Source organism: Carettochelys insculpta, chromosome 23 (genome assembly GCF_033958435.1).
Source record: "Carettochelys insculpta isolate YL-2023 chromosome 23, ASM3395843v1, whole genome shotgun sequence".
Taxonomy (NCBI): Eukaryota; Metazoa; Chordata; order Testudines; family Carettochelyidae; genus Carettochelys; species Carettochelys insculpta.
The window spans coordinates 12,510,590-12,524,681 of record NC_134159.1 but is presented as its reverse complement, the minus strand read 5'-3'; the positions used below and the strand labels follow the sequence as shown (position 1 = coordinate 12,524,681).

At 49.5% G+C, this 14,092-nt stretch overlaps 1 protein-coding gene across 2 annotated transcripts in view; it reads right to left on the bottom strand.

Moving 5' to 3' along the window:
• GPR157 (G protein-coupled receptor 157) overlaps window positions 1-14,092 on the bottom strand; it is a 30,882-nt gene that overhangs the window by 6,219 nt on the left and 10,571 nt on the right. The window contains exons 2-4 of one of the 2 annotated variants that reach the window (XM_074975886.1): window positions 11,902-12,115; window positions 9,337-9,531; window positions 5,954-6,214 (exon numbers count right to left, since the gene is read on the bottom strand). In XM_074975886.1, the coding sequence (XP_074831987.1) occupies window positions 6,002-6,214; window positions 9,337-9,531; window positions 11,902-12,115 (622 nt within the window). In that variant the 3' untranslated portion in view covers window positions 5,954-6,001. The remainder of the gene's footprint in view (window positions 1-5,953; window positions 6,215-9,336; window positions 9,532-11,901; window positions 12,116-14,092) is intronic. The other variant, XM_074975885.1, reaches the window with a different exon arrangement.

Here is a 14,092-nt window from a genome sequence, read left to right as displayed (position 1 = left end):
CTTCTTTCCATGGGCTTTCCTGTAGCTGACTACCCAGCTCTCTCTTTATCCAGGCAGCACAGCCTGCCAGAAGCGGTGCCATCAGCAACGTCCCATCACAGGCTCCTGAAATGCTGTTGCAGTCAGTAGCACGCAGCAGCCCTTGCTGGAAGCTGCTGAGTTTTCTGCATGCCAGCTCAGAGCTTTCCTCTTTCCCCTCACTCCACTGCTTATTTTTAGGCAGCACTCAGTTGCAGAGAAGGGAACTAAAGCCCAACGCCGCTGCCTTTCTGCGGGTTGGTTTCCATTTCCCTGGCCTTGTCGACACTAGTGTTTTTACAGCATAAATGACATAGGGGGTGGGACACATGAGATCACATGACCTCCATGTGGGTGCAACAACTCTGGTGAGAAATGTTGTTTCTGTAAGTCACCCCATGGGCTGGGGTTGGCCCCCAGCCCAGGGGCACACAAGTCTCCGTGGCTGCACCTCAGCCCCCAGGAGCTGGCAGGATCAGCCGCTGGGCCCAGGGAAGTGGGGCTGGAAGGTTGGTATTGCCAGAAGTGGCACGAGAATTCAAAACATGCCTATAGTATACATTTCTCAGTGGTTTCCTGAGGGGAACACTAGAGTGGAGGGTAGCCAGGGCTCACCGTCACTGGGGGCCATGTGTGAGGATGCACAGGGGGCCACACATCCAACCCCCCACATCAGTGCAGCCCCATTTCCAGTGACTGCAGGGGCAGTCCCCCCACTCCCCCAGAGTGGTGCAGGCTGAGAGCAGTGAAAGCTTCCCAGCTCCCCGCTGCTCTTGGGCTGCGCCACTCTGGGGGCGGGAGGATAGACTGCCCCTGTACTCACTGGAAATGCTGTGACGCTTCCAGAGGAAGCGGGGAAGAGGCAGAACAGGGGTGGGGAGGGGGCTGAGCTACCCCTGGAAACTCACATACCAGTCATCACAGACCATCAGTCACCTAGACTTACCCCGACCAGGTCTACAGCGGCCACTGAGCTGCAGATATGTTAGTGGGATCCACGCTGGGCTGTGTTACAGGTCCCCCTCTGTGCCGATCCACAGAAGACAGGAGTAGTGAGAGCCACTAAATGCAGAGCCTTGACCTCTGTAGCTCAAGCTCTAGTGGTGCTCAGTTAAATCCCTGGTAAACCAGTCAACACTGTGCCCATCACTCTAGTTAGCAAGCAGAGGAGACCCATGTCTGCAGGGGGTGGGGTGAAGGGAGGGCCCACACAAAGGAACAGGGAGGGGGCAGGAGAGAGCACCCCATTTAGCAATCAAAATTTTGGCCCCGGCCTGGGGGGGGCAGTGCAGCTCTTGGGTGCTACCCCAAGTCGTCCAGGCTAGCAAGAGTAGGGAAAAAAAGCCTGTTCCTCTCAGAATGTAGGATTGGAAGGGACCTTGACTGCTCTTCTAGTCTTGTCCCCAGCAGGATTAATATCATCTACACCACCCCGAAAGGCACCTATCTGCTATACCTCCGCTACATTGCATCCGACAAAGCAGGTCTTTGCCCACAAAAGCTTAAGATCCAAAATATCAGTAAGGCTATGAGGCACCACCGGACTTCTCATTGTTTCTGTGGATACAGACTAACACAGCGACCCCTCTGATACCTGTGCTCCAATGCCAGAGACTCCACAACCTCCCAAAGTAATTTATTCCAGTGCTTAACTACCCCGACAGGAAGTTTCCCCTAATGTCTAAGCTCAGTTCCCCTTCTTGCAATTCAAGCCCATTGTCCTATTCTGTCCCCCTCTACAGAAGAGCAATTTATCATCCTCCTCTTCATAACAGCACTCTACACTTTGTGCCCTCACTGCCTTCTGTCGGCCTGACTAACCAAACCAGCTTCTTTCAATCTTTCTTTGGAGTGGCACAGGAAGAGGAATTGAGAGAGAAGGTGGTTTTGCTGTATTTTCAGAAGCATCCTGATGACTAGCACAATTCTCATTTCCTTTTCAAAAGATTCAGAAGAAGCAAGGCTTTAATGTCACTTGAAATGTTGCATCTCTCCCGCTCTAGAAGAAAGAAAGGTGTTCCAAAATGCAGCTGCCACCAGCAAGACACATGCAATGCCCCGCATTGGTAACATGAGATTTAGCTACTGCTTGCCATGGGCTGTGCTTGAACTGCCAATGGGTGGAGGCTACCTCCCAGCCCTGCCCCTTCTGCCTCAGGCCCCACCTCTTTTGTGATCCTCTCCCCAGGCCCAGAGCTCCGGCTCCCAGAGCTGCCAGCCCACACGCCAGGCTAGTGTTGCCCAGCCTCTGGCCCCAGAGGGTGGCGCAGCCCCAGTCTCCCCAGCCTCTGAGAATCTGGAAGGTGGACGGCCCGGTCCAAGGTGGTGCCATCTCAGAGGGAGACAGGAGCAACCATGCTAAGCAGAAGAGGGGCAGGAAAGGGGGTAGGAAGGCAGAGCTGGCTGCTTGAGGAGGCATAGCCTTGCCAGCCTACGGTACTAACTTCTGACCGGAGGACGTAACTCTCCGGGTCCATCTGCTATGCCATCAGAGGAGTGGCTGCAGCAGGGGCAGACTTACCTGAGCTGGCTTTGCTCTTGCTAGCTGAAATAACGTTAGTAATGAAGTCATGGCAGCCAGGGCCAGCTGTCTGAGCAGAACACTGGTACCCCAGCCTTGAACTTTGGTAGCTATCTGAGGCCAGGGTCGTTATTCCAAAGCTAGCTCAGGTAAGTCTGTACATGCTCAGTCCCCCCAGTTGCTGTGCATACGTACAGTAGGTGTGGGGTGACCACCTGGCTGATGTTCGACCAGCCTGGCCAGTATTTTCATAGATATGCCAGTGGCCAATAACCCGCCAGGTTTTCCTCCCACGAGTTTAAAGATTTGCATTATTCTCACTGCACACTGGGATACTGACCGCCAAAAGTTTCTGAGTCCAGCTGAGGAAGCTGCAGCGTTCCCACCTCTGCAGCTGAAGAGATGACGGATCAACAGTGGTTGAAATACAGCAGCTGTCCTGCCCACCCCCACCCACGTACGCCGTCCATGTGTGGCAAGGGCTGGAGTCACGTGAGAGTGAAGAGACCTGCGATGTTCCCAATCTTATAGTATAAGCGGTTGCTTAAGGGGAACGAGTGTTGTGGAGTTGCCTGATGCTGAGATTGTGGTGTGGTGGGTGGGGGTTTTGCCTGTCAAAGGGGGAATCCCTAATTAAGAGTCACCTGCACATAATACTTCTGTGAAAGCACCTTCCACACGCTTTACCAAGCTTAACTGAATCAGCCTCTCAGCCAGGCCCGCTGATGGGGGAAGGAGGAAAAGGGGGTAGTTTCACCAGGGCCCAGAGCTCAGGTCGCTGCTGCTACTGTGGCAGTGGCCAGAGCTCCAGGCTTCTTTCAAACACCACAGCAGTGCTGCTTTGCCGTGCCGCATGACTCTGGGGTGGGGTGGACAACCCAAAAGCACAGTCTGAGAGGCGTTAAGGGATGACTAACTTAGGCCCCGCCCCTCCACCCTTGGCCCCACCCCTTCTGGAGATGCAGCGCTCACCTCTCCCACCTTTCCCCAGGGCCCATGGTGGCTTTAGGCCTCACTGCTCTCAATGCCCCAGTGAGGTGGCAAGTCAGTCTGTAAGACCACTGGTGCATGGCCCTTGCCTCCCTACAGATTTGTGCAGCATTTTGCACAACAGTATCTCCTCCCAAGTGGGAAGGGGAGGTGTTGCTGTAATACAAAATAATACCCGCACCAGTCTCCCATGTGCACTTCCTTTTCTAAACACAGATGAAGAAAAAAAAAGGTAAAAACGTCTCCACCCTAATTCATCTTCCCAGCCAGGATTAGACCTTGGGCGGCCACTAGGTCACTCATCCATCACGTGCTCAGTACAAACATTAGTCAACAATTGTGTGCCTGGAGCTATGGGAGCTGGGCTGCTGCCTCCTGCCCCCAGACAGCTCATGAGTTGCTAATTTTCTGCAAAAGCTGCTTAACCAAATCTTTTTACAAAACAAGTTTGGCTAGGGAGCAAAATCCTGCTCTAGTTTTTCAGGCCTTGCACTTGAATCAGGAGAGAACAAGAGGGTAAAATGGACGTTAAGGGCCACTCACCCAACGATGTGTTGCTTCTCTCCCTTGCGTGCAACACCTAGTTTTCGCCATGCCTGCACAGTGACTCCAGGATGATTGCTGCCTTTTTCAAGCTCACCCCTCTGTACTAATACTGGTGGGCATGTACCTGCGATGTTCTCATACTCTGAAAGGTTTGCAGCTGCTTTTGCACAGACTTCAGGACCCAGTGTGCAGTCAGCCACCTGGATCCAAGCAGTATAGGTACCAGTTTGGTATAATTTTTGGTGGCGCCCTGTGTCCAAGCAGAGCCATCCCATCCACAGGATGGACCAGGGCAACCACCTCAGGCTCTGTGCTTCAATGGGACATGGGGTGTTGGGGGACCTGGTGCTGGCAGTAGTGAGTGACACTTCCCCAGCGGCCCCCAGTGTCACTTGAGGGGAGGGAACGGAAGGTGGAAAGAGGCCTGACAGCGGCAGGGGCTTGGAGAAGAGGTGGAATGGGGGCAGGTGGGCGGATGGAGTGGGACGGTCTGGAGCTGGGCTGCTTGCTGCTGCTGACACCAATCCTTCACCTCCTGCCAACCCCCAAGGCCACCCTGGGCCCATGTCTCCCTGAAGTGTGGAGCCCCACCCCCAAAAGCATGTGGCCTAAAAATACAAGCTCAAACATTGGTGGAGCCAGGCCCATGATCCTGCATATTGGTGGATCAGGGGGTGCCATAAGCCCATATAACTCACCACCCATGCCAAGCAGATTAAACATGGCATCGTTGGACTTCTTCTCTCCACGGCTTGCAGCTCCGTACTGATCTCAGAGGACTTTGCCACAATCTGTCCCATTCAACTCTGTATGATATTCAGACTCTTAACCACACAGAGCGCAGGTGGGCAAAGTCTCGGCACCCTCCGAGCTCTGTATTAAGTTGCTGCCAGGCTACGACTCAAAATGGAAAAAGGAACCTTAAGATATGGGCCACTGAAAGCTGTAAAAGACGTGTGTACCACTACAGGGTTGGGTTCTTCTCGCCTTGTCAACATCGGAGCATTGATCCGGATCAACAGAACCCGGCTTCACACTCACTTCTAATCCATCCGCCCAAGGGACTAGAGTGAGCCACCTTTGGTAACGATAAGCAGATGCATCTGATGAAGAGGGTCTTTGCCCACGAAAGCTTATGCTCCAAAATATCTGTTAGTCTATAAGGCGCCACAAGACAACTTGTTGTTCACAAGATGGCGTGTTCACGTGTATGGCTGTGAGTAAACTATATATCCAATATGCATATAATATAATGGGACTGTATTCTCAATGAATGCAGTGTTCTTGCCTTACCCCTCTAAAAAGATCCCATGTGTTTCTTCTAAGCATAACAAACTGGGACACGAGGAGATGTGACCAGGCAGCTAAAGGCTCAGGAGATATGGCTCCTATTCCTGTGTTAACCACAGACTGGCTCTGGGCCTTGTTCCCCATTTTCCACACTTCCCTCTCTGACAGAGGCTGTGTGGATCAATTCACTGAAAACATGTAAAATCATCCAAAGTTGGAACCGTATCCTGCAAGACCAGCTGCAGTGGAATTCTCATTTCACCCTAGCAGCTGAATTCATTTCAGGCTCGGGGACACTGTGGCACCCCAAACAAACAGCCAGGTGTGGCCCTGTCCACACTCCTTCCTCAGGCCATATCACTGGGTTCCAGTAGCCGGGGCCATGCCGCCTGCCTTCCTGGGGACAGGGCAGGCAGCTGTAGCATGGGGGCTCTGTGTTCTGTGCGTGTGGAAGGGGCGGGGTCTCAGATGGAAGTGGTGGTGCCTTGGTGCAAGGGGCAGGGCTGGGGAAGGCGCCTGTGGTGCATGGAAGGGGCGGGGCAGCCAGCAGTCCATGCACCACCCATGCTGAGCACAGGTAGGACTCACAGTTAAGCCTTTACCGAGACCGATGGACTCTCACACTTGGAGATAGGCTCAGGTGCTTGTGAATTTCGCTCTCGTCTGTTCAGTGTCCTTGTCTTTGCAGGGCTCAGTGTGCTGGTAACTCCCCTCCAGGCTCTGCGGAGGCTGATTCAAGCCTCTGTAGCAAGCACAGCAAAGGGAAGAGAGCAGCCGGGTGCGGATCACACGGGTGCAGAGGACAAACATGATGCAGTTGGCACCTCCTTGGAACGTGTTCCCAATTCCCTGCAAGGACAGGAAGAGAAAATGAACTCCAAGCAGCTGGTGGAAATGTCTCTTCCCCATCTCAGCTCCAGGTGCTGAACTAGGCCATGACAGAGAGAGAGCTGTGTTAGTCTGTATTCTACCAAAACAAGAAAAGCAGTCCTGTAGGGCTTTGAAAGACTAACAAAATAATGTATTAAGTGATGAGCTTTTGTGGGACAGACCCACTTCTTCAGATCACCCACCGGGAGAAGTAAAAAAGCAAATTGACAGGGCCAGACGAATACCCAGAAACCGACTACTCCAAGGTAGGCCCAAAAAAGCAAGAACAGAACACCACTTGTCATTACCTAAAGCCCCCAACTCAAACCACTGCAACACATCATTAAAGACCTACAACCTATCCTAAGTCATGATGCCACGCTTCAGAAGGCCCTAGGTGACAGGCCTGTTCTTTTCTATAGACAACCTCCCAACCTTCTCACTAGCAACCACAGGCTATACCACAATACTACTAATCATGGAACTTTTCCTTGAAACAAACCCCTTTGCCAACTTTGTCCACATATCTATTCAGGAGATACTATCACTGGACCTAACCACATTAATACAGAATTAGAGATACATTCTCCTGTTCCTCAGCTAATACCATATGTGCCATCATGTGCCAGCTATGCCCACACACCATGTGTACAGCACTCTTCAACAAAAAATGAATGGACATAGAACAGACATCAAAAAACTCCAAAGACGCAAACCTGTCAGCCAACACTTTAATGGAGTGGGCTATTGTGTTAAAGACCTGAAAGTTTGTGTTTTACTGAAGGGACTTTAACAACTGTCTACAGATGGAATGCTCATCACTAATATTCATATTCAAATTCAGCACATTATTATGTGGTTTGAACAGGGACAGCAATCACCTGACCCATTATAAGGACTGTTAAACATACTTTGATGTTTTATCTAATTCTTAACTTCCCTAGCCCACAGCCCCCAGCCTCCCCTCTGCTCTTCTGATTTGCCAACCTTAACAAACAATTTATCTGATTTATCAACCTTGATAACAATTTTTGGACCTCATCACTTAATAAATTATTTTGTTAGTCTTTAAAGTGCTACGTGACTGCTTTTTCATTTTGGTAGCCCATCACAGATGCTGAACTGGCAGAGCACAGGTTTGGTTTGAAGCGAGGACATCTCAGATCCTTGTCATCCCTCCATCACAAAGAAAATCAAGATGCCTTTCTTATGCGAGACCCCCACGTGCTCTCCTAAGCAGTCATGAAAAGCTGACAACTCACCACTTTTAAAAGGGGACATCCCCACATTCACTGCCCCCCAAGCAATCACTTGCATTAGGAGGCAAAGACAGCCAGTGCTCTGGGCCCACCCTGTGACAAGCCAGGATATAGTGAATTGAGGGGAAAAGCTAGAAAACAGGAGGGAGACAATGGGGAAGAGAGATAAGGACAGCAGGGAGGGAGGGAGAAAAAAGAATCGAGACAGACAGCAAATCAGGATGTTTAATAAAAAAGACTGACAGCCAATGTTCCATCTAATCTTTTTCATCTATGTACAGAATAAATTTTTTATGGGCACCGAGGCCTGTGCAAATGTTCATCTCCAGAAGAAACAAAAAAGTTAGCTGTGGGTGCTTTGCTAATCAGCTGGGCAGCATTTGATCTGCTAAGCACAAGCCCACAGCTTACAGACAACAGGGGTGACAGCTGAGCCCAGACACGACAATGTGTCAAGAGATGTTAGAGAGAAAGAGAGAGGGAGAGGAAAACCAAGGGAGATCTATTTCACAAGACCCTTGCTTTACAGAATGAGTCACAATTATATGAATTAAGGGAGAGTCGTCACTAACCCAACTCTTCCTTAAACCACCCAAAACCAGCAGGCAACATTGCACCCGATCTTTCTGTTTTAAATGTGTCAGAGAGGTGTGAGCACCTCCATCCACACCCCTTTAACACTAGACATGGGCATCCAGGAGGAAAAGTTCAGCTCCATTAGAGCAGACAGTCCCATTCTGGGCGAGTTGCTCACATGATGGATAAAAACAGATAATTAATATATAACATTCTTATTTAAATCAGATTTTTCATTGTTTTTAAATCATCAATAAAATACTAAACATCTCATTTAAAAATTACAGCTACAATTAAATCTCATCACAAACACGTTACACCCACACGTACAGTTTCATAAGAATGAAGTAACGGCTCTACTCTGTTCAAACTACCGACTAGCTCTGACTTCTTGAAAATCCTGGGCCAGGGGGCGGCAACCAAACCAGCAAGAACCATTTTTGACAATTTGGTAAACAAACCAATAGCTCTTCTGTCCATGCTGCCCAACTGCTGCACTCTCCCAGGTAGCTGCTGGCCACAGTGTCTGGGAGAGGAGACGTTGCCTGGTGCGGTATGGGAACAGAGCCCCCTCCTGTGCTTACAGAAAATTCATGCACCTGACAAAGCAGGTCTTTGCCCACGAAAGCTTATGCTCCAAAGTATGTTAGTCTGTAAGGTGCCACAGGACTTCCTGTTGTTTTAGAAAAGTATATAGTTTGTGCACAGCATTCAGAACAGAAGAAAAGCTTCAACTAGAGTACTGCGTTCAATTCTGGGCACCACACTGTGGGAAAGATTTATATAAACTGGAAAAAACTCCAGTAGTAGTGAGTCTAATCTGTATCCAGGGAGATTTAGGTTAGAGGTTAGGGAAAAAAAAATCTAACTATCAGAGTAAGACTCCTATTCCAGAGCTTAAAAAGGGAGTTTGTGGGATTCCCATTGTTGGAGTTTTTAAAGATGGGTTGGACAAACACCTGCCAAGGATGCTCTACTTTGGTTTAGTACTGCCAAAAGGGAGGCTGAATTTGATGACTTCTTGGGGTCACATCTCAGCTGCACATTTTTATGATTCTAGGATCTTGGGCTAGCATGAAGTTTTTGCTGATGGTGCACATTCATAAACCATGAGCCCACTTGGCAAGTCCCTGCATGGTTACATCTAGCCACAAAAATGGCAGTGATCAAGGAATGCATGTCTGAGACATGAGAAAGCCCATCACTTCCCGTCCCTGTCTCCCCTCTGGTTCTGCCAAGTGACTGCTGTGCCCAGCAGGTACTTACGTGCAGGACCACCAGGACGGAATTTTGCACGGCATAGGAGTTGCAGAGGGTCAGGATGAATCGGACAGTGCTCCAGATGCGGAGGAAGATGAAGATGACAGGGATGAGGATCAGTTTCTTATCTGCTATGGAAGTCCTGGGCTGAAAGGCGGGAGCCCTGGCCAGTATGGGGCGATATTCAGAGAGCGCTGCATGCTTCACATAAAGGAAAGAACGAAAGGAAAACTCTTATTGTGAATGCTCAGACTGGTGGCTTCTCACCAAAGCCAATTAACCCTTAGCACTCTGCCTTCGGCTACATTGTCAGCCAAAGAAATGCCCAGGGCTGGACAGAGACTGCCAAAGCTGGACTCCAGCCCAGCTATCTATCAGTTCTTTGGAACACAGATTTTGGGCCAAACTTTGCCCATGAACATAAGTGACCTTTGGTGAAACCAAGAAGGCCACCCAGGTGTGAAGAAGGGCAGAAGGGGACAGCTTGACTTTTTTAGTATTGTAGATGAGTACCACACACGCTAAATAATTAAGAACAGCTGCAGCTATGGCAACAAACATCAGCAATGCCTTACAAAAGAGGTCCACTGACTGCTGAGAAACCTTGGTTTCCCTCCTGGCTCTGCCACCGAGTACCTGAATGGCCTTTGGCAATCACCTAATCAATCAGCTTTTAGAACACTAAGGTCCACAGATAAAATATAACTATAAAGGGTAACATTAATTATTTCTGGTCCTTTGGTGTCCGAAGGACTTACAGTCTATTCAATTATTTATATCTCTGTACTATTCATGCACTTATGTTTGAGAAGCAGGGAAGGATTTCCCCATTTCACAGAGGGGAAATCAAGGGACAGATTTCCCCCTGATTAAATGAACAGTGAGCCACTGAACTGACACCCCTCAAAAGCCAGCACAGGGGTCTGACCGAAAACTTTTCTTCCTTCACACATGTGCTATAGCATGTATAAAATCTTATACCCCATTCCTCCTGCTCCTCCCAATGCTAGCAGTCTGGCCGGCAGAAGGCCACTGCCCCAGAAGAGCTTGGTACCTTCACTTACAGTGCTCACAGGGCAGCTGGGAGTCTGACCCCTTTCAAGGGCCATCCATAAAGCCCCAGCCATTTGCACAGGGGTACAAACAAGACTCTCTTGGGAAAGAGCACACCCTGCCAGCCTCCTGCATTCCTGCCATAACACAGCTGCTCTCACAGTCACGCGAAAGCATGCGTTGCAAATCCAGACTAGCCTATAAGGCACTCCAAAGTTGGCCCTGGTCAGACAAGTCACCGCAACAGGGAAGGTTATTTATTGTAGTTCCTAGGAAGCGGCAAACACTGGGGGAGAGCTGGGAGGTCCCGCCCAAGGGCTACCAGCCTTGGCACAGCTCCAAGCCACAGGGAAAGCTCAGGAGAAGGGAGAAAAGTTGCAGTCCAGAGGGCTCAGTGCACTGCTGCTTCCAGCCCTCCGAACCCAGCTGTAAGACTTGGCTTTGACAACCCCTTGTACTCAGCTCTCCTCCTGCAGTGGAATCAGAGCCCAGGGCATGTGAGGGAGAGGACAGCGCCTGAACGCCAGACCAGATCGGGTTTCCAGACAGTCACGCTGGCATCTCTGACAGCTGCTAGAACACAGAGTCCCATCAACTTCAGAGATGGACGACAGGTGATACGCATGCGAACCTGCTTAGACTCCCCTTTCTAGCTCTCCAGGCACTGAGGGTATTCAAGTGTGCCCAATACAGACATGACCAGGTAAGATCATGGTAAGAAAGCTGGCCATAGTTTTGGAGATGGCAAGCCAAGCTTTCTGATTAGAGCCCAGGGGTTCTGCATGTCTCATCTACCCAACCCCATGGCTCTCTGCTGGCTTCAATTACCACCCTGACAAGCAAGTCTGTGATAGCGCTGGAAGCCAGGGGAAGATGACATTTTTAGAGTTGGCTTTTTAAAAACCATAATTTAGTGGAAAAAACAGGAATCTGCCCTCTGGAGTCCCTGTGTCTGGCCGCTGCGACATAGTTGAGGTTTTTCTTTTCATGTTGTTCAGATGCTAACCTGTCCCTCTGAATTCTTGTGCTCTTGGCAGGCATTTCATTGTTATTTGCTGTATTGATTGAAAACTCTTTGGGGTAGAAGCTGGAATATTTTTTTTAAATCATGTATGTGTATCCAGTGTCCAGAGCACAACACGTCCATAAGAAACCCACAGCACCACTCTCAGGGCTGCAATTCAAGCCTAGCATAAGTGGATGTAACTCCACTGAAGTTGCCTCTGATTATGTCAGGTCAGGATTTCCCCTCCTCACCAATGTCCTACTCCAATATTTACATTCTACCTTTCCACCTCCCCACCCATTATGGTTTTTAAATGGGTGCCATATTCATATAATGCTAAGTTACTGGCAAATGATGCTGTGCACTTTTGCTCCCCAGAGGTGGCTGCATTTCAGGGGTGGGTGAAGCAGTTCTTATTTAAGCGGTGTCTAGCTTGCTCTGAGATCTGTATAAGTCTGAAAATACCATCATAAATCAAGCTTGTATAAAGCAAAAGCAACCAGGATACCAACCGCCCTATTGATGTGCTTCTTGACAAGGATGTAAAGGACTGGTAATATCACATACGCCAGCAGCTCCCACAACTTCCCCGCCAACAGCATCCACAGCACCCTATCCTCTGCTTCCAGGTTGATCCAGCACCAGCCCACAGAGACGTTCGATGCGTCATAGCCAATCTTCTTCAGAACAACAGCAGCCACGGTGATGCCAAGTGGGACTCCCCAGCTGAGACAGGAGAATGGGGTGCGGGTGAGGAGAAGACATAGTTCAGGTCACAGTCACCACACAGTTCAGAGCAGAGGAACAGCTCACAGACAGTAAGCAATCCCTCGTCACTGTGGAGGCTGGACTCTCTCTTCTTGGATAATCTGATGGGGATACCCACACCCAGACAGCTGGGAATTCCCATCAGCATGCCAGGGAACCCCATGGTGCAGCAAGGCACTGTGCATGTCAACACCCTTCCCAGTTCAATTCCAGCAGGACCTGCACACCATCCCAATTAATCCATTCAGGAGCTGGGCTCTTCCTACCCTGGAAGTTGTGTGCAAGAGACAATGGCATTTTGTCCCCCTGCTTCCTTTTCCATTTCCTTATCTTCCCCACCCTCAGCCTGCAGCAGAGGTGCGTTTGGTTTCTTTAAACAGGGTAATGTGCCGTGCTCAGTTCAAGAGAGTCTGGACACAGCAATTACACCATCCTAACATTTCCTCTTGTCATTAGAGACAATCACGGCAGTGACCTGTGATTCACCCAGTTCGCTCAGTCTAAAGCACAGCAGATCCTTGAGCTGAGGAAAGGAAAACCCAAACATCAGGGGCAAAAAAAAAAAAAAAAAGTGGTAAAAGAAGGATACAACTAATCCTCCAAATGGAACTAGGTACGATGGTGGGTCAGTTACAGTGATTTCTCTCTCTCATTTCTTAGGCAAGCAGCACCCAAGCAGTTAGAAAAGTTCCATGTCCCTTATACGACAGTGAAGCACTCCTTCCTGCAAAGGACAGGCTGCTGCCTGGTTTCGAGCTCCCCACCACTTGCAAGACCCAGAAACTAACCAGCTCATGGCTGGTCAGTGAACCAGCCTGCCTCCTGGCTCCTGACACCCCAGGACTCTGAGAGCCAGGAAACTGACCAGCCCTGGCGGCCTGGTCAGTTTCCACGATCCTGCAAGCCCAGAAGAGCTGGGGACAGGTGGCAGCCTGGTTCCCATTTCCCACTGATTTGTGCAAAAATTTGAGTTATACAGGGGGTTGCAGGAATGCAACCCCCTGTGTAACTTGAGGGTCTACTGTACAGTTCTGGTCAAAGGCAGACACGGCCACTATCAATGCCATTACAATAGAGACTCAGGTGCATCAGATAGACCAGGGTGCAAAAAGTGTGGGGGCAAGCCCCTTCAGGGTTGGGGTGTGAAATTTCATAACAGGGACACAATATGACCAGCTGCTGGCTCTCAGGCTCATCTATCTCATTCAAATTATTGATATATGCTACTGTTTTTATGTCTGTGTAGTCACATTTATATGACGATTAATTAGGTTATTACGTTCTGCACATTTATTTTCTTACACGTGCCAAAAGGCTTTTTTTTCATACAAACATAACCACAATTTCCATCAGTTTGGATTACATTAGACAGGTTGGGAGGGCCCTACTAATTGTAGTAACCATGAGACAGACCATGCAGTGAAACCATCTTTCAGAGACCCAGATCTCAAGTTCTTTACACATAGTGAAATGAACAGGAGTTTTGCCTAAATGACAAGTCCAAGATCAGGCTCCAGGTTCTCCTGGTTGGCAGTATACTTGCAGCTTCCCCACTAGGGAGAGGATGATAGGAAGAAAGGCGACATTTGACAGATTCTAGACATGTTGCTTATTGACCTACAGGAAAGAACCTTGGACATGCACGTTGCATGAGAACCCTCTTTGTAGTATGACAGACCCAGGGCAGCTAGCTACAGTAGTTTGGTGGGAGGACAGACATCGCAGGAGCTGGGTGAATGGCTTTCTGTTTCCTGAATAACCTGCTAGAGACTGCTGCCATGTAGTCCAGGCAGGCAGACTCCTGAAGCTAGTTAAGAGCTTGCCTGAAGCAGTAGGCTAATCAAGCCCCTGCAGCCAATTAAGGCCGGTTGGGCTACTTAAAAAGGTTGCCCATGAGGTAAGGAAGGGGGAAGGAGAAGAGTGAAGGACTGAGTA